We start from the raw sequence: 21,531 nt of genomic DNA, 5'->3' as shown, positions 1-21,531 counted from the left end.
GAGGCAGCCAATCGATGTTTCTCTCTCTCTCCCTTGCCCATTCTCTCTCTTTAAGTCAATAAAACATATTTTTTAAAAAGCTAATGTAAGAATAGTTGAAGAAACTTATTTTTACACTAAAAAACAAAGCACCTTTTGCTATCCTGTGGCAAGTTGAGAGTACTTTCAAATGTCACATTGCCAACACATCATTCACTACTCCAGAGTATTCACTTACATTAACAGATCAAATTCCCTACAGTATCTTTTCCATAACCAATCATGGTTTTGGTTAGTAAGGGAAAATCAAATTCCCTACAGTATCTTTTCCATGAAGGGTCAAATGATCATGCTCAATTTCCCAATAATAATCATGTCATTCATTTAAATTCTTAATCTGAGGAACTTCATCAATGAGAAGCACTCAAGAAAGCACATTTGGAAATTATTCAATGGCCAAGTGGCGGGCCTCTAGGAAAGAATATGGATCTCAATGGGTGCAAAATAATCTCTCATTGCACTTGTCTTTACATAACCATGTGGCATAATAATACTTTCAAGAAAGAAACTAGTCAGATATAAAACACACCTAAAATATTCAGTCTCTCAAGGCATCATTTAACTTAAATACATTTATTTATGACCTCAGAAAAAATATGTTATGAATTACACACACACTTTTTCAAATATGTACAAACTCATGGCACTTGAGAAGAGGCACTAACTAGTTCACACCCCAAACAGATTCTCTCTTCTGAATCTATGTTGTACATTTCTTTAATCAACCCCAAGTGACCCAGTTAAGTTTAAAGAGCAATCAAGGAAGGAACAGGGAAAACCATGGCCACAATAAAAAAGGAGAAACATGAGTTGCTTTACCTTGTAACTCCCACCATTCTTCCAGGCATCATCCTCACCAAGCTTTCTCTGACTGCAAAAAAGGCTGCATGTGGTCCGCCATAGCCCAGGGGCACCCCAAATCTCTGTGAGCTGCCCAGGGCGATATCTACCCCAAATTCTCCAGGAGGCCTCAAGATACACAAAGCTAAAAGGTCAGTAGCACAGCAAACCAAGCTCTAGAAAGGAAACAAGAGAAAATGGACAAGGTTGTTACCTTCCCTGAGAGAAGCGAGAGTAGCAAATTACCTTCATTGTAGGCAGACTTGGTTCATATTGTGTGAGCTTCACTTATTCATTCAATCATTAGAAGTATTTACTGAGCGCTTTTTATGTGCCAGGGATCAAAAAGCAAAACAAACTTGAAGAAAGAAAGTAGGAAGGAGACCGTTTTACCATTCCAGGTGATAAATGTATGTAAATTAAGACACGCCAAAAATTATAATTCAAAGTAGAGACACACCTCCACAGACCCCACAAGGAGAGGTCTGCCTACCCCAGTCTGATGGGCTCTCTCCGCGAGTTCGGTAAAGTCTTCCACCTTCCCCTCAGTGTCTGGGTACTGGAACAGCACTCCACTGACATCTTTTCCACTGAAGTCCATTTCATGGTGTAACTTCAGCTCAATGAGGACTCCAGCATATCTGGAAAGAGAGAAGACAAAGAACAATCATGTTTTTGGTTAGTAAGGGAAAATCAAATTCCCTACAGTATCTTTTCCATAATACAGCATTCATAATCTCTGTCCTTTCTCAATGCCCACCCACCACCGCATCCCAACACACACACACACCCTCATTCATACTGGGACCTTCAGCAACAATAGTGTTTTCACATCAACTCAATTGCATCCAACAGCTCAGCTTATGTTTTTCTCTCCCACCCTTACCCCTCCCCCTTCCCTGTCAGAACCAGCTCCTGAGAAAAGGTCAGAAATATCTCTTCCTAGGGCTGAAGAACCAATATCTGTAATAGCAGTGCCATCCCCACTTTCACCTTGGATCAGTCTTAGGTGAATAGAAAACCATCAGTAAGACAAAGAGGGGACTGTCCTTAGGTTCCTAAAACCTCTGCGAGAAACCCAATCTGAAGAGATGGCGGTGTGGGTGGGAGGAAGATTACCCATCTTTTACAAGGAGAAAGCAAATAAATACACCCACGAGGGATAGTCGTGCTATTTTTGTTTTATCTGATTGCAGCACTAAAGTACAATATGTTTTCTTCTACATCATTCTACACCTAAAACAGACTACAACTATGTTTGCAGGAATACACTCAAAATCTTCACAGTTGTGTGAGTTCCATGTTTTCCCCTCTGTTTTTCAAAGTTTCTGCAACATTGTTGAAATTATCTTAATATTTTAAATCTTCTTTTTACAAAAAGAAAAGCCCTGGCTGGTGGCTCGGTTGGTGAGAGCACTGTCCTGATGCTCCAAGGTTCTGGGTTCAGTCCCCAGTCAGGGCACATACACGCATCAACTACGGATGCATAAATAAGTGGAACAACAAACTGATGTTTCCTGCCGCCCCCCCAGATCAATAAATAAAAATTTTAAAAACACACATGATAATATAAAGCAAAGGCAACTAAAAGAACTGTGTATTTTCTCCCCAATTCTGGCACATTTTACTTACCAGCGAGATCCTGGAAAGCAAGCAAGAGGGAAAGTAAAACTCAACAACCCCAATTTAAACCAGGTCCATCCACAATCAGTTTGGAAGTAAGAGAGAAAATCAGTTGAGATGAGCATGAGATTATCCCGAGTTCAAAATGTGAATAAAAGTAATTACTTGGCTCGAGTCTGGATGACAGCTATTGTCTGTGGGTGGCAACGAGGGTCAACAAAAAATTTCCTCCTCTTGGTATGTCTGTTGAAAAGGAAAATCACATTCGGGCATGAACGTTAGAGAAACCAGAGTACTGTCTGAGAATGCAAAGCAAAGATGGTTCTTAGAGAAAGTGTGAGCATAGTATTGTGGATGAAAAAGGGGTTCTATGGAAAGTAACCTCACAGGGTGATCTGATCATAAATTCCTAACTGGGCAGGTCATGGTGGGTAGTCAGGCCCAGGCCTATAACCTCTTTAGTAAAGGGTTTATCTTTACCTTAAGCAATCCCTGCCCATCATTTCTGTGCACGTAGATTAAAACACTTTTGAAACAAACCCTAACCACTGTCAAGAAAGCACATAATCTTGTTAACTATCCTGTAATCCAACCCCTTTCTTGCTCTCTCCCACCTCCATGGAATCTTCCTTACATTCCCTCCTAATTTCAAATGCATAAAAGCAGCTGCAAATCTGTTATTCTCCTGAGCATGTGAGATCTTGCTCCCTAGCATATACCATCAGTTTGGCTCCAATAAATTCTTGTAAAAATTCCTAACAGGTTTGGACGTTTCTTATCTCACCAGTATAAAAAATACTGGGTCATTAGTGACTAATGACCTTTACTGAATAGATTTCCACTGAAATCCAATTCCAATCCTACTTAGCAAAACTGGTGGTGGTGGACATGGGAGAGCAGATGGATAGGAAGAGAAACGATGAAAATAAGTGAAAAGCTAAGAATAATAACCAGGGAGGTGGCTGGGCAGCTGTTCATCTGTGACAGGAGGAAGAGCCTGCACCCAGCCCTCAGGGCTACTTGGAAAGCAGAAGGGCCTGTGGCTGCAACTTAGAGGCCTCCATACCTGCTGAGCGAGTTTGGGGATCACCACCCCTCAAGTCTGCAGAAGCCAAGAAACTTACACGGTCATTCAAGACCAGAGGCACAAAACCTCAGACAGATATACCACGGATGTGGGCAGATTTCCCAACCAGATGACCATCTACATGAGAGTCCTACCAGGAAGGTAGCTCAAATGTGCTCCCAAGGCAAGGAAAGAAAAAAGGTGAGGAACTGGAGAGCAAGGAACTAACTATACACCATGACCAGCCGTTCTACCTCTAGAAATGCACCCTCAAGAAGTAACCAGAGCTTCTGACAAAGAGGAGAAAGACTGGAAGATGTCCCTTACCCTGACAGAGCCTCATGCTGGGCCTCTCACCTGTGGCATAGCTGCATCGCCTCTGCAGCTGCGGTTGCCTCATCCAGCAGGGATGCGTTGGCCATGTCCATGCCTGTGATGTCACACACCATGGTCTGGAAATTCAGTAAACTCTCCAGTCTCCCCTGAGACACCTCTGGCTGGTACGGAGTATACTGGGTGATCCTGTGAGGAACACACAAGGCCATGATCATACTGTGACTCCCCTATTGGGAAAAGTTCAAGAAAAGTCTTCATTTTAGAATTCACTACCTAGAAATTAAGTATGTCTCGCTTGAGAACTATATAATAGATCAGAAAGCTTCCCTTGTAGCCTCTATAAGGAAGCTCAGAATTAAGGCATAGTTAACAATATTATTCTTTGTTTGGAGATAATCAGTATTTTTCTATTTTTCTAAGTGACTTTTTAATTTTACATTTCTATTTTTTTTCTTTAAACTTTATTTATTGATTTTAGAGAGAGAAAGTTAGGGGGAGAGAGAGAGATATTGAATTGTTGTTACACTTCTTTATGCATTCATTGGTTGCTCCTTGTATGTAACCTGACCAGGGATTGAACTCACAACCTTGGGTGTATTGAGATAACACTCTAACCAACTGAGCTACCTGGCCAGGGCTACATTTCTATTTTAATGATCTTATCGTATGTGTTTTATTGTAAGCTGACTCTTACAATCCCCTTGAGCCGACCTATGATACTACAAACAGAAAGTTCACTTCCTATTATCTTTCTTCTTTCTAAAAAGCTCACCCCATTCACAGTTCACAATAGGAAAGTATTCAAGAATCTAATAATCAAAACTTGTTTATTGGGGGGAGGAAATCTTAGTTTTGTACTAACTAGAAGTTCTATGTGTTCCTAAGAGATTAATAGAGATTTATTTAAAAATTCTCACTAACCAGTTATTAAGAGTCTATGGATGTTAACTCCATAGCTATCAAAATTTAAGGATTAAAAATGGTTAGAAGGCAGCACAGACATGAATTCTAATCTTACCTCCTCCAGTTATTAACCAAAAATGTATCTTCACGTATGTCAGGTAACCCACTCAGTACCTTCATCTTTTTTTTCATCCCTTCATTCATTCATTCATCCTACAAATACTTACCTCATGCTCACTACGAGAAATATGATAGCTTCTGGTGACACCTAATAGGCACAATAGATAACAGTGCCTGATTTCAAGGAGAATACATTGTAATGAAGGAAAAGAGACAATAAATGAAATTATTTCATAGTGATGAATATTTTAAAGAAAATGAAATAAGGTGATAGGATAGAGGGTGGCTGAGGACTTATGACAGAGCAGCTGTCCCGTCACCAAGAATCCACTCCACCAAAGTGGGTCAGGCTGGGGCCCAGGCTCCCGCACGTGACTGACGTTGCTTCGTATGCCCACTGTCTTGTCTTTCCAGGCCAGAAGAGTACTGGGAAAGAATTTTAGGTTTCTTGTTTTGTTTTCATTTTTTTTCAAAAAGCCCTTCTCCTTTCTCTCCTGCTCTAGTAATCATGTTCAGGATATTTCTATCCATCTTTTAGTTTTCTTTTCTGGAGGCTTTGAAATCAGTGTCTTCTTACCTTTGAGGGGGTGTGGAGTAGGGAAGCTTGCCTTACCAAGCAGTATAATGACAAGGCTGAAATAAATTTTCTGAGACTTTTATTGGTGTAGGGGTATGTGAGTGTGTGTGTGTGTGTGTGAGCGCACACACAGCAGAGTAAATTTTTGCTTCAGTTAATTCCTTGAGCAGCCTGGCTTAGGAACTTTAAGTCTGTTTGCCAAATTCTAAGTGGGTGGTGAACTGGAATGAATGGGGCACACAATACATGATGCAGACAAAGTAGAAAGGGAATCTGAGCAGAAATGGAGTCACACAAAAGGCACAGACAAGGGGCAATTGTGACTTCAGAACAGATAAGACTTTCACACACAACAGGGCCTGCGACCATGAAAACATATGCTTAGGTTGCCTGACTAGCAAGAAACTTTCATTTTACTCAGAATCACCATTTGACAAATAGATGCATAAACTTGCACACATGCACAGGTACATATACATATGTACCAGCTAGTACATCTAATAAATGGGAAAGATTCAGTATATCCATAAAGATAGATATAGAATATACAATAGGGAAGAGAGAACACGAGATGCTCCAAAGAATGCATCACAGCCCTGAATATAATATTGAACAATGAGCAGCCCTGTGCACCAAACGGTTGCTTGCTTGATTCCCATCACTCGGTCAGGGCCTGTGCGCGAGGCAACCAATTGAAGTTTCTCTCTCACATCGATGTCTCTTCTCTGCCTCCCACACTCCCTTCCTCTCCCTAAAAAAATAAAATAAAACAAAAAATAAATGAGCAACAAACTGAGTGTCCACTAGAAGAATAATTAAATGGACATTTGCATATAATACTATGCCTTCACTGAAAATGATGTGTAAGAGAATATATCTGATGACACAGAAGATGCTCATGATACATTAATTTTAAAAGTTAAACGTAAAAAAGTTAAATGTAAATACCATGATACCAGTTTTGTAAATTTGTAAAAATTAGTCAACGAAAATGTAAATAGTGGTTTTCTCTGGGTGGGGAGATTAACCGTAATTTTTAATTACTTTTTATTGTATGTTCTAAATGTTAAAAACATCAGCTACCATTTATTAACTACCTTCTATGTGTCAAGAACATATTCACAAAATTTTTTCTGATTACCTTTTCTTCTTGATTTGTGACTTTTCTTTATACATTTTCCTCCAACTTTATTGAGGTATAATTAACAAATAAAATAGTATATATGTGTAAAGTGTGCAATGTTATGATTCGATATATGCATACTTTGTGAAGTGATTAACACAATCAGGTTAATTGATTTCACTGTCTTTTCCACATCATAGTCACATTTATATTTAAAGTAAGATTACACTCTATGCAAAGTTTTGTATGCTGATTTTTTCCCCTATTAACGTTATTCCATGGGCAGTTTCTGACCATTTTAAATATTATTCAACAACATAAATGTCATTGTTATGTGGTATTAAATAATTTTATTTATCATAATTTAACAAGTCCCCTAAAAGCTGTGAATATCACTTTTGGTTTTAAATATTAGAAATAGCATAACAGTGAACAGCCTCATCTTTGTCTTATTTTCTTAGGATAAATTCCTGGAAGTGGAATTTTGAATCATGAGATCATTAATTTTAAGGCTTTCAGTACACATTGCCAGGTTCCTCTCCAGAAAGAGCAAACCAGCCTGTACTCCCTTGACTAGTAGAGTGCTTCACAGGTGTCCCTGAATGTTCACAACACTAAGAAGCCCTGGGTTTCAACCTTAATTCTTTACCTTGTTACCTGTGAACTGGGTCAAGGAACTAAAACGCTTTCTGCCATTTTCTCTTGGTGATCAATGGAGTTAACATCACTTATATTTGCTTAGTATTCAAATGAGATTAATATACTATATAGTGCATTTGAAAGTGGTAAAATTCTGCCCAAATGTTGGCTGTTTAAAAAAGTTGTTTTTGGCCCTGGCCGGTGAGGCTCAGTTAGTTGAGCATTGCCCAGTGCACTGAAAGGGTTCGATTCCCAGTCAGGGCATGTGCCCAGGCTGTGGGTTCGGTCACTGATCGGGGCACTTATGGGAGGCAACCAATCGATGTTTCTCTCTCTCTCTCTCTCCCTTCCTCTCTCTCTAAAATCAATAAAAAAAATTTTTTTTTAAAATTGTTTAAATAAAATAAAAAATTGTTTTTGGCCTTGGCTGGGTAACTCAGTTGGTTACAACATCATCCCAATACACCGAGGTTTTGGGTTTGATCTGGTCAGGGCACATACAAGAATCAACCAATGAATGCATAAATAAATGGAACAACAAATCGATGGTTCTCTGTCTTTCTTTCTCTCTCTCCTTTCCTCTCTCTCTCTCAAATCAATCAATAAGCTGTTAAAAGTTGTTTCCCCTCTATTTTGCCCTTAAAAAAAATTTAAAAGTAAACATAGACTTTTCCCAAAGAATTTACTCATAGTTCTGCTCAGATATTCTACTAGGTATTTCTACTTGGAATATATTTTCTCCTGGAAATTCATTATATCCCATGTCAACTTCACATTCCCTGTTCTTCATCCAACTAGATCTTCAAACAAACTAGTTTCTCTTCCTGAATATTCTATTCCTTGAAAATACCATTCTTCTGCCAATTCTCAAGGAAGAAACTTGAGGTCTTTTTTAGCCCCAAACAATGACCAATTGCCATTAGTCTTCCTTTTGACATTTTATATCCATCTCTCTCTTCTGTGTTGCCATACTAGCCAGCACAGTGCTCAAAACAGGAAATTATCGAGTATTAGCGCAAGTATGTGAATTTGACTCTCCTCCCCAAATGGGACACTCTCCTGCCCAAGTGGGATGGCTCCCTATTACCTGCAGGAGGAAGCCCCAAACCTCTCATGCATAGTCCTTCATACCTGAGACTGTGTTATTCCTCCCATCACAGCCTTTGGGATTTTCTATCCCTCCCTCCTTCCTCAGCCTTTTTCTCCTTGCTCAACCTTTATATAAGTCCAAGATTAGGCTGATGCTTATTAGAAAGCTTTAAAATTGTTTTCTTGCAAAGATGACAAATATATAAACCCCCTTCTTACACTTGAAACTTCTTTTATAACCTATAGGTCTTTACACTACTAAAATAAAACAGGCATGAATGCCTTTCACAATCATCTATTAAGGGACTCTTAGATCGCTGAGTCTCAAGCTGGGAGATAACAAATAAACCTTCATTTGAGTAGGAAAATGCTAGCACAGGGCCTGCCATCTTGCATACAAGGGTTTAATTGCCTCAACAATTAGGCAAAACATAGTGATTAAGAAAATGTGTCTGTGATCCACAATGTCTATGTTCCAACTAACTAACTCAATTGGTTTCTGATTCTAGATGTATTTTAATGTTAAAAAAGCATCTGCATATCCAAGAAGGCATTCTGTCCCATTTAAATAGGATGCTTGATGTCTTCAACATGGCATTAATACTTATTCCAAAATAATCAGTATTCTCTATGATTTTGGCTGTGACTTTCTTTTGGAATTGACTAAAAGGGAGGTAGTGGGGGGTTTTGCAGTACAACAAACATTCATGAGATTCTCTCATTTTAATCTCGGTGCCAAAGTTACACAAAACAGAACTAGCCACAGACAAACTGTAGATTTTTTGGTTTATATTAGTTACTGGCGTTATCGGCAGTTAAAAATTTGAAATAGTGGACCCCATAAAATAAATTCTAGACCTGATGTAAATTTTCTTGTAAGAGCCCAAATGTTTGTATTCTTTCGAGGCTATGTCGTCCATTTATTTTCCCCTCACGTTGCCGGAATTTGTTGGTTCCATCTCCATGGAAACCATTCAGGGGGTGACGGAGTCCACCACCCTCATGTGCACAGCCCTCCCTATCAGTGCTGGCGAGGCGCAGCAGCACCCCTGGTTCAGATCCGCTTTCGGAGAACGGAAAGGAACACTATTTAAAACGCACCCAAAAAACAAGACTGAAAAGCAAAGAACACTGTCTCCCTCTCACATTGCTGGCGGCTCCCAAAGTAAACTGACACATCAGCTCACAGCCGGGAAGCAATATAGTGAAGATTCTGTATGGCCACCAAGAGTGACCGGAATGCTGCAGCCCATTGGTGTGTTTTTGCAGCTTATTTTGTAATGGTGAAGAAAGACAGGCCATTTGCTTTTGAAATCAAACTTGGAGTTTCCCATTCAAACTTTTACCAATACCCCAGTGGAAAGATGCCCTCAGCCATGCAAATACTTTCACACACACAACAAAAACAGAAAAACTAGTTTCTTGATGTTTCTTTCCTGTTTTGTTATTAACAAAGAAATGGAGCGTATTGTAACTAAGAGCTCTGGACAGGGATGGCAGGGCAGGGGTGATTATGCCAACAGATCTGGCTCCTATAAAGACGGGACACGAATAACTTCACCTAGGACAAACTGCTCATGCCAACCAGGACTCCCTTTGCACGTATGCAAAAGCAGACAAAAGATGCAAAGGTGCTATGCTCCCCACGCAGCCTAACCTATGCCATGAGCTAAACAAATGCCTTGGTCTTCAGAACTACAGGTCTGGATTTGAGGCAGCAGATGAGGGCTGGCTGTGCTGATGGCCACACACACATTCCCTCACTCACAGACCCAAACACACAGAAACCAGTTATGCTTGTGGGTGATAACGGGGAGAGTATAAGTTTACGTATCATAAGTAGTCTCCATGACACGTCTATTTCTAGTTCTAAGAATAAGAAAACTTTGAGCAAGTTTTGAAATTAAGCAGGGTACCAGGTTTACCTTTCAAATGTCAAAACTGTCAAAAGTTTGTATTCTTAAATGAGTCTGCATATCTCTGTCTCTCTTCTTTCTCCTCATGTGTGTTTTAGAGGTGATTGAACCTGCAACCCAGGTACGTGCCCTTGACTGGGAATTGAACCTGCGATCCTTCAGTGCATGGGCGATGCTCTAATTTGGCATCAGTATGGCCAGGAAGAGGTGACTGAATATTTTAAAGACAGAATGAGGGACCAAGGAAGGGAAAGAGCAGAGGCTCAGTAGAGTCAGGGAAATGAAAGAGCAAAAAAACCAAGAGGAAGGGGGCTGATCCACTTATCACTTACTTATATATTCATTGGCTGATTCTTGTATGTGTCCTAACCGGGGATTGAACCCACAACCTTGGCATCTCCGGACAATGCTCTAACCAACTGATCTACCCAGCCAGGGCATGGTTTGTTTTCATGCTAGAAACAAGTGCACACATTCCTTTGGAGACTAACTCATCAGTTGGAATAAAGTTTCAAGTCAAAGATACTGGTATATACAATGACACTAATCCAAAACCAAGGGAAAGAAAGGCCTGGGAGTCCCCCTCTTTCTTCCTCCACGGTCAGGCAAAATTTCCCAATGGGCAGAAGAAGCAGAGGCACTAATCTGTTCCTAGGCATGTTTGGAGCCACGACCTCTGCCTGTCAAAAAATATCCAAGGTGTTTTCTTGTTTAGTATTGGAAAGTGCACCTCTGTTTCATTCTTTATATCATACAGCAAATGACAATGGAAAATAACAAAATAGTATGGAAGTAAACATGGGAAGTTTTCCTCAGGTGTGGAAGAAACACTTTCAGTGTTGTGCAGTCAGTAGCAGACAGAGCGCACAGGGACAAAGACACACACACACACACACACACACACACACACACACCTAGAGGACTGGGGATGAGTTACCTGATGGGTGAGGTGAGAACAGAACCAGCAACTGAGCACGCACAGCTCAGCTCCTTCTTTTATGGTTTCTATTGGAGCCCATTCACGGATACAAGGGCTTTCTTTCTCTACAGAATGCTAAGTAATAAAGCTAATCTTTTTATTTCCATTTACCTGACATTGACTTTGTCCCCCAGTTGGTTGTGAAGCCAGAATATTGGGCGTGGAATCAGGGAGAAACAATGGGCACTCCTAAAATCCCGACAGAAGAAAATGGACCAAGATCCTGACTCACTGGGTCAGCTTTAAGGCTGTTTATAGCCTAGAATCCCAGTGTTTCCAAAGAATAAAGCCCTGAATCTGCTCTCCTGCAGGTTTGACATCTTGCTCAAATGTACTTACAAAGACAGAATAGACATTAAGTCAGGGAGAGAAAGAGATTACCAGCATCCACAATTTAGAGCTCTAGAATGTTTTATGGGAGTAACAGCAGAAAGAGGCTTCTATTTCGTCTATCTTTGAGTAAGGAAATTTCCCCAAGCCAGAAAAAGCCAGGTAGGTTCCTGGAGGTTAAAGTGTAGGTGTCAGTGGGTAAGTTCTGAGGCTCTCAGGGGTAGGGGACGTGGGAAAGTGGGGAGAATCGTGCAAATGAAATCACAATACTTCTGTTTTTAATCGAATAATACATTACCATCCTGAGTTCTCCAGTAAGTTGCGCAAAATAGTCTGCGGCACTGAGCAGTTATAATAGCCCATGCCAATATACGATCTCCAGATCTGGTTTTTGCTGGAAATGGCACGTAGAGTTGCAAGGATTTCATTTTCACCTGATTGTAGGAAAGAGAGGAATGTTACAGAGCGAAGATGTCTCAAAAGAGAGCTCTCATTATTGTTTTAAACCCTCTTTTTGTTTGGATATTTATATAAAGAGAACAGCTATATGAAAAATATAAAAAGCATTCCCCCCTCCACAATACTAAGCACTATATGCAGAAATCTGAAAAATCCCAAACCCTCACTCAATTACTCCTCAAGGTGGTTCCTCAGATTTATTGGGAGGGGGTAGGTCTTCTTTTGGCTTTGTTTGTCAGAATTGTCCAGGTTTAACACTTGTCTCATTCTAGGTTTCTTCTGCCCCTTTTAAATAAAAATTCTAGCTTGGCCAGCGTGGATCAGTGGTGAAGCATCGACCTATGATCCAGGAGACTGCGGTTCGATTCCCGGTCAGGGCACATGCCCAAGGGCGTGCAGGAGGCAGCAGATCAATGACTCTCTCATCATTGATGTTTTTATCTCTCTCTCCCTCTCCCTTCCTCTCTGTGAAATCAATACAGATATATTAAAAAAAGAAAGAAAAGAAAAGAAAAGAAAAGAAAAGAAAAGAAAAGAAAAGAAAAGAAAAGAAAAGAAAAGAAAAGAAAAGAAAAGAAAAGAAAAGAAAAGAAAAGTTTAGGAAATAAAAGTTTAGGAAATAAAAGTTTAGGAAATAAAAGTGAAAGTATAATAAACCAGGACCTGAGGAGATATGCAAGTACAGCATCCTTAGGAACAATCATGCCAGAAATCCAACCACTTCCCAATGTCTGCTTAGGGCAGAGTGATTGAGAAGCCCAGTAGGAGGGGAGATTAATTCGCAGTTCCTGGCAGGCACATGACTCAGCAAGGCCAGCTTCAATTAAGATCCTGTGCAAGAGACAGGTCCCTGTTTCAAATTATGCCATGAAGACAAAAGGTTCATCTCTCAAATGAGAACACTCTGTGGAGGGCTTTGTCAAATCACAAGTTTAACCTTTGGGAGTTACAGAGTATAGAATAAAATGATTTTTCCCCTACATTATAGAAAGATAATTATATTGATAGTGTAGATAAGCCTGAGGGGAGGACCTGGAAACAGGGAGATACGGTAAGAGGCCAGCGCAATAATCCAGGAAGGAGATGGGTAAGGGAGAGTTGTGGGTTGAACTGTGTCCTCTGAATTGAGGTGTCCAAGCAGCTCTAACCCCAGGTATTTGTGAATGTGACCTTATTTGGAAATAGGGTTTTACTGATATAATCAAGTTAAGAAGAAGTCATGCTGTGTTAGGGTCAGCCCTAATTCAGTGACCAGCGTCCTTACAAGAAAAGGGGAATTTGGACACAGAGCACACACACAAGGGGAGCACCGAGGGGTGGCAGAACCACTTCAGGATCAACAAGGCTTGCTTCTCAAGCTTAACTTTTCCTGTTATACTTCTTTTGAGTGATTAAAAGGTTTTTATTTTTGTTATAAAATAAATAAGCCACGGGCATGTAACGTACAGCACAGAGAAAATAGTCGATAATATCGCAATAACTTTGCAAAGTGACAGATGGTTACTAGACTTATCGTGATCATTTCATAAGGTACATAAATGTTGAATCAATATGTTGTACGCCTGAAACTCATATATTGTACGTCAACTATATTTTAATAAAATTAAATATTTAAAAAGTTTTTCATTTTTACCTCTTGAAAGATTGGACTGTGGCAAGTGAGTTAATGAAAACTAAGAAAAAGAAATGAACTCCCAGAGGCACAAGAAGATGGCTCCATAGACCCAGTACCCTCTGCTCCTAAGATTTTCCCTCTGGAGCTCTCTCCACTAGGAACATCTGTGTCTGTATTGATCATTTTTATGCTTCCAAGTATTATCTATCATTAATTATTTTGTTTTTCATTTATGCCAGTTGGCCTTTAAAATTTTTCAAGTGTTTCATTCAAGTGCTGCTACGAGGGGGGTGCTGATATGCATCTGGACACTCTTACACTCTCAACTAGAATGGAGGAGGGATCTGATTTTTCATTTGTAAGAAAACCCATTCTCTCGTATCTCCCAGCAGGGCTGTCCAGGCAGAACCCCAGTGAGAGAGCCTTCCTTCAGCAGCCCCCTGCCACCCAGGCCCTCGTCCTGTCCTGCCCATATGCCTTCAACAGTAAGGAAGAGAAGACACCAAACGAGACCAGCCATGAGACCACTGGCACCTTCCCCATCAGTTCAGAGTCTTCAGATACATTCCAGCGCCCCTCACAGCTGCCACTGTGTCTTACACGCCTGCATGAAGCACTTGAAAAAATTTAAAGGCCAATTAGCATAAATGAAGAGCAAAATAGTTAATTGTAGATAAGACCCAGAAACATAAAAATGGTCCAACTTGAGACACAGAAGTTTCTAATCCTTTAGCACATATGCTCTAGTTCCTGCAGGACCAAACTTCCCAAGTACCAGAGGGCTCTGCCCTTACCTAGCTTCGGGCTATTAATGAATATTCCCTGACTGGCCCCATCTTAGCCTGGTCTTTAGAACCAATTTTACCTTCTATTTGGAACAAAGTGAGTTAATAGAATGAGCAGTCCTCTGTACACCAAGCTAATGGACACTCCTGAGCCATCAAGAGTAGGGTAGGTACTTGGTCACGCTTCTCAAAATGAGAATGCTATGAGAAGTCCTTCCCATCCACTCATCCATTGCTCATGATGAGCAAACTTCCCAGCAGAGAGTTAAGCTGCATCTTACTGTGATAAAATCAAGACTTCAGGCTTTACCTATCACATATTATAAAAACATTTCCCAAACACATTGGACATTGCATGGCTAAGACTGGGGCTTCTATTTAGATGAATTTTGCCCCCAAACTTGCTCTTAGAGACTGACTCTGCTGTGTCCCATTTCAGAGAGGTATAACAGGTAGGTCTCTGATGTGGACTTTTTCTCTTTTCTCTTTCTGTTGTAGCTGGTGGGAAGGCACCAGGTGTTAGACCCATGGGGTCAGAGTGGACCTGGATTCAGTAACCCTCAATGTCCAGAAGCCCAAATCTTAGCCATGCAATGTCAGCTTAGTGAGTGTCTGAATTGTTTCCAATGTTTGTTCACTAGATGCCATTTCTCATACCCATTAATGAAATCTCACTTTTAGCCCAATCGGCAGAAGAGCCAACCCAGTGTATTTAGGAGCCTAGAGTTTCAGTTTGGACCCCCTGACCTTTCCTCCCTAGAGATAACATCTAGGCCTCAGTTGTATTTTGGCTCCAGGCCCAGAAAGCAGCAAAACCAGACCAGCGACCCCATGGCTGACCTCAGAACCAGCAGCATTGGATAATGAACCCCTGCCCTCGTACCAACCAATCAATCAATGGAGACCCCATCCTTTAGGATGGGGGACCCAGTGTGGTCTCCCTTCCAGGAGCACACCCAAGCCATTCCCTTCCCCTTTCCTTTACCCCCCTCCCCAGGGGCATGTTACCATTAGCTTCCTCACTCTGAGATCTCCAAGGGCCCTTCCTTTACCTCTATAACTTGTTTCTTAAGCCCATTTCTTCTAGGAATTACTTTTTCTACCTCTGTAATTTAACAAATAAATGTTCTCTTATAGCTTGAGTCTTGGCTCTGAATTCTTTACTATCCAGAACCCAAGTACTGAGGTTGCTGAACCTGGCCAGGTCCAGTCTGACCCCATGGGTCTAACACCTGGTTCCTCCCCACCACCTACAATGAAAGGAGAGAAGAGGAAAAGCCCACATCAGAGACCTACCTACTGGACCTCTCTGAAATGGGACACAGCAGAATCAGTCTCTAAGAGCAAGTTTGGGGGCAAAATTCATCTAAATAGAAGCCCCAGTCTTAGCCGGAGATGTCTACCAGTGCACTTTACAGCACACTTAGAATACTTTCTCCCTTGGAAAAGAATTTTCTAAAGGAAATAGTGTGGGATCCTTAATTCCAAAGTGGTAACCTTTTTTCCCTACCTAGTAAGAGAAGCATTTTAAAGGGGCAATTGTGTCATCCAAACCCTGTGCAGCCCAAGGAAATTTGTGTGAACAAAGGAAAGAGTTCAGATTTCCCCCAGAGCAAAGCCCACAGCACATTCCTCACACTTTTCCTTCCCACTTGACAAATAGCTTCCTCCTATAATCAGGCCCAATTTCAGTAACTCTTCCTTGTGGATGTCAACAAAACTAGGGGCTGAGTGTTAGGGTGGGCAATGAGACAAAATGAGAAAGGGAGTGTCAGTTAAAAAACTCAGATATACAGAGAACAGACTGATGGTTGCCAGAGGGGAGGGAGATTGGAGGACTGAGTGAAAAATGCGAAGGGATTCAGAAGTACAAATAGGTAGTTACAAAATAGTCTTGGGATGTAAAGTACAGCATGGGGAATGCAGTCAATAGTATTATAATAACTATGCATGGTGCCAGGTGGGTACTTGAAATATCGGGGGATCACTATGTGAAGTATATGATTGTATAACCACTACGTTGTACACCTGAAACAAAAACAAAATAATACTGAATGTAGACTGCAATTGAAAATTTAAAATTTAAAAATATAAGAGACACTTGGAGATAACCTATCATTCCCCAGATGCCTGTGTGGCAAGCCTGGCAGGGCAGCCAGATGTTGTGCATTATGTGCACTCCAGGCCATGAAAACCCTCAAGCTACCCATCAGGAATCTCAGCAGTAAGTTCTTTTCTGGTGGAAAAATAAAACATCTGCTTCTGACCTTATTTATTTCTCTTGGAGAATTGCATAATGCCCTGGTCCTAATGTACCAAGAACAGAGTTCAGTGGCCTTGGCACCGCTCCAGAAAAGTCCACAGGTGGGTCTCGCACTATTCCTGCTTCTCAGAATTCAGAAGAAATACTTCCTCCTAATTTAATTCCACATAACAGCCTTTCCAACAGCGACTCCTTTGTCACTTTCACCTAAAATATCAAGGAGAACCAACTAGTACTCCAAGTAAGTACTTTCTAACAGGAATAAGGCAATTTAGCTGTTAAATACTAGATGCCCTACTGTGCCTACGTTTTAATTTCCCATATATGTGAATTTTGACAAGAACTGGAAAAATGTCATTAGAATGGACAGGCAGACTGTATGGGTCAAGAGACCTATTATACCTAAACACATGTGTACACACAGTTCCCCACCCTTAACCCTTTACCCTAAATGTATTATGATTATTTTTGCCTCAATTATATGGAAAAGTGTTTACTTTTGCTTTTTTAACAATCTAAAAAATTATGCCTAGGCTTTCAGACTATACACAGGGGTGGGCAAAAGTAGGGTCACAGTTGCAGTATAAATAATACAATAATTAATAAACAGTAATACAAGAATAAACTCTGTTTCGGGTACTCAAAACTATAAACCTACTTTTGCCCACCCCTGTATTATTCTGCCATTTATATTTTTTAAAAGAATAAATATAAATGCATATGCTGTATATTAACAGAATATCTCTGGCTGATTCTCAAGAAACTGATCATTGTGAAGGAGTTTTGCTTTTCCCTGTATAACTTTTTTGTGTTTTTGAATTTTGGACAATGTGCCTATGTTATTCACAAATGTAAATTAAGTTAAAATGTTATGCCCAGAACAAAATCCTCCGTGTGAAACACATGGGTGCAGACACCTGTCAGTCCCCACAGGGGCTAGCCATCCAATGAGCATTTTCTGAAGAGCCCAGCAGCACCCAGCACAGAGCAGCTTCTCAATGGGCATCAGGGCCACTCCCTCCCAATCCCTGCCCTTACTATGCTTGGCAAGATCCTCGGAAAAGTTCTCCAAGGAAATCATCAGGACTGAAAACTGACACACTCGTATTTGAATTTGTCCAGAAAGGCCTTTTTCTGCCAGAGGCTGAATGGGAAAACTGGGTCCAGAATGTGAGGACAGAGCCCGCCGGGCATATTTTTCTTGCTACCATGTAGATACCTGACTTCAAAGCTGCTCAGGAAACCATGCGGTGGGCCTGAGGGTCTCAAACAAGATGGGCAGACCATGAAAGACAGCATTTATCAGGATTCTCTGGAAGCCAGAATGTGCATACAGATTTCATCCTAACATGTAGCCTTCTCATAACACCACCGACTCATTTGCAGCATCCCCTCCTCTGCCCCATAAGAGCCTGGCTTAACCCCACTTACCCAGAGCCCAAACCCTACTCCCTCAAGTTTCCTCCCCCTATTAAGGAGAGGTTCACAACCAAAATCTGTGAATTACAGATTTCGTTCATTCCTGGAAGGCAAACCAATCCATAAGCTTTGTGTAGTGTAGAATAATGACATGGAAACTCTTTGTATTGAAAACCCTTTAAGACTGGCAGAGGGGCACCCAGCCCATATGACAACGTGGTCGGGACAGCACCGCACAGGCCTGACCTGTGGCTCTGACTCCCTTTGCCCTAATCTTGCCAGGCTCTTTCCTATCTTCTTGCTCAGGCAACTAACACCTCACCTCTCCCAGCCCCAAATGACCCTAAGGGTTAAACTCTGCCTGGCACCTTATAATAAAAGAAGCTGAGGCATGGGCAATCTGTGTTTTTGATAACTCCTTGATCTCTCCTCTCCAAAGAAGTGTCCATCCAGTCCCAGAGGCTCTTCCTGCTCTCCCGAAAGATATACAGATTCAAGATCTTTATACCAACTGTAGGAAAATCAGAACAGCACCCCACAGTGGGGAAGCAGGAACGAGGGGCACCATGTCAGTTATTTACTCCTTGAACTTGAGTCATGCTACTTTCTGTGGGAGGCCTCTTCCATTGCCTCTCTTTATTCAAGCTTTGAAAATTTTCTAGAGAAACATTACAATTCATAATATTTATTTGGAACACCAGTTGACCTACATAATCAGGTCAAAAGATCAGTTCGAAATGAGAATCTGGGTGGAAGTCCTGGAGTATTTGTTTTTCTTCTTTGCTGCCCTGTGGGTACATTTTTATGGCCAACAGAGCAAGAACAAAAAGGGAAGAATATGTTCTAAGAGTCCAACTCAAACAACCTAACACGCTTGCAGAAAAGAGATATTTTTTTATAGATCAAAGAATAAGCATATGGAGAAATTTATAGTCCATCCCAGACTCTCAACAACTAAATTATAATCTCTATGTGGGCAGGGGCCTAGCAGGTTCCTAGGCACATAGTAGGTGCTCAGAAAATACACGTAAATCAAGGTGATGCAATGAAAATTCACTTAAACTCCCCCATACAGCTAGCTCAATATGCACAATAACTCACCCATCACCGAATCCATGATGACAAATCAATGCACAAATTGTTCTGACATCCCCAAAAGCACGAGCTTCAGAGAAGCGTTTATAAATAGAAACTTGCAGCTATTAGGCAAGTTCTGTGAAATAATGCAGTACCTACGGTAATTTCAGATTTTCCAAATCTTTGTTTTGTTATTGTTTAATTAATTAGTGTGTTGATAATATAGACATTGAGAATCCTTACTAAAATTCCCAGTTTGCATTTTTATAAAAATACTTTGGGTTTCATACTTTTAAAAAACCCTAAAAAGTCCAAATGAAATCAGTCATTCACACATCACATGATGGAGACTTATTAAATCAAAGTCCAGTGCCATTTGGTGGAGTGGAAAGAGAATATAAGGAATAGAAGTGGAAACATAGACCCTCCAGCAAGCAGCTCACACCCTTTGTAGTCTAGCACCCATCCCAAAGCTCTTGGATTCACTCAGAGGTAAGAAGCTCAGAGAAGGGGGTGAGGTGGGGTCTACTCCCAGACCCATGAGGTGGTCACTGAGCTTCCACCCCAGTGGACTGACCAGATTGACTCACCTCTTTCTCCCACCCCAGCCAGCTGCTAGCAGACCTTGAAGCCTTTGGCGTCTTGACTCTGTCCATCCTCAACCTCAGCTAAATTCAGTCACCACATTTTTGTTTCTGCTCCCAGGTCACCAAATGATGCTGGGGTGAGGGGACCCTAGCAGGCCTTCCAATTTAAGCCATTCAGCCTTGGTAGGTTCTCCTTGAAGGTTGATGTAGGTTCCTCATTACTCGGATGTTCACAATAGCTCTGCTGGAACTTTTCCACTTTTCTCTAACACTTGGTCTCACCCTTCCTGCCTCTCACTCAGATGATCAGACAGGGAGCCCCTCAACTCCTCCCATCTCAGAGTGTCCTTTTGTCTTCAAATGGACTTTCTTCCCTCTTATGCCTAGGAAAGGTCCAGAATATGACACTGGGGTCCACAACCTCCTGCCTGAAAATTTGTCATCCAGCCTTTCTTGGATTACTCCATCTCAAACTGCTATGGCTCCCTCCTTTTACATGTTCCATTTCCCAATACCCTGGCTTCCACTTTCTTCCCCATATTCCATCCCTGGGAAATCTTATGCATTCCCATGAATGCCTTCAGAAGACTCACTGCATCTGCAACTCTACATCTTATCTCTCTCTTAAGCTCTAGATTCATTTTTCAACTACTGCTTCAACTTTTCCAAATGATGTACCATGAGCACCTCAAACTCAGCTCTGCTCAAACAAGACTCATGATCTTGCCTTCCTCCAGGACCTACTACTTCTCCCTCTGTTAATGATATCACTATCACACCAAACACAGCCTAGAAAGTGACCGACAGCCCCAACTACTGCCCCTCTGGATCAAGCACCATATTTGTACAGAAACCATACTTCCCACAGGCTTCTCCCAGCTAATTACTAATCCCAGCAGGAGAACTAATGCAGGCCCATTCTTGCAAGATGTGGGACTCCAGACATGGGGAACTTTAGCTAGAGGACTCCCATTCTGACTGACCAAACTTTCTTGTATCTGTGCTGCAGTCTAAGATTTTTCCTACCCAATCCTCCTTTCATCTGTCTCCCCTCCTTCTACCAGGGTCACAATTACATCACAGTCTAAAGGCTCCTCTGCCTTCTCCTGCTCCCACCCCAATAAATTTCTTGTATATAGAATATCATTTTGCTGACTGCTTCCTGGTAGACCTGAACTAATGCACATTTAACATCTCACCTCTAAACTCTCCAGCAATCTCTCAGTTTGCCTCCCTGCCTCTGACCTCAGAGGCATTCTGCAAAACACATGTCGAATCATGTCACCTCTCTCTGTAATAATTGTTAGTTTCTCCCCCTCACATAGAGGAAAACAAATCCCTTATCAGGTTCTGAGCCCTCCATACCTTGCTTTCCATGCCTCCCTGCAGCCTAGTGTTCTATACACCATCTGTCAAATAACCATGTAAGTCCACTCCCATGCCGTAACTATTTATCTTATTTGCAGACCTATCTATCTCCCTACCAGTTGTAACCTACACTCACTCAGGGATTTTCTTTACCACCCTTTACCTCCTTACTCTTGTACTCTCAGTGCCTAAAACAGTATCTTACCTTCCATAGAAGCTTCTCAATAAATGAGGAATGAAAACAGAAAGAGGAAGCTGTAAAAATAGATTTGGTGATAGCTTATAACTCAAAGGTGACAAAGGTGAGTAGGCTAGAGCATTTCGTATATGGGCAAATGGTCCTATGTATCTTAATAGTCCACAAGAGTAACACTATAT

General features: G+C 41.2%; 1 protein-coding gene across 1 annotated transcript in view; it reads right to left on the bottom strand.

The window, feature by feature from the left end:
- Window positions 1–21,531, bottom strand: part of GLDC (glycine decarboxylase) — a 71,282-nt gene that overhangs the window by 43,881 nt on the left and 5,870 nt on the right. Inside the window, exons 3-7 of the mRNA XM_087822540.1 lie at window positions 11,879–12,014; window positions 3,926–4,090; window positions 2,668–2,745; window positions 1,373–1,520; window positions 859–1,055 (exon numbers count right to left, since the gene is read on the bottom strand). Of these exons, the coding sequence (XP_087678666.1) occupies window positions 859–1,055; window positions 1,373–1,520; window positions 2,668–2,745; window positions 3,926–4,090; window positions 11,879–12,014 (724 nt within the window). The remainder of the gene's footprint in view (window positions 1–858; window positions 1,056–1,372; window positions 1,521–2,667; window positions 2,746–3,925; window positions 4,091–11,878; window positions 12,015–21,531) is intronic.

The sequence above is a fragment of the Miniopterus natalensis genome, chromosome 12 (genome assembly GCF_054644295.1).
Source record: "Miniopterus natalensis isolate mMinNat1 chromosome 12, mMinNat1.hap1, whole genome shotgun sequence".
Taxonomy (NCBI): Eukaryota; Metazoa; Chordata; class Mammalia; order Chiroptera; family Miniopteridae; genus Miniopterus; species Miniopterus natalensis.
The sequence above is the reverse complement of the archived record's forward strand: the minus strand, read 5'-3'. Positions and strand labels throughout refer to the sequence as shown.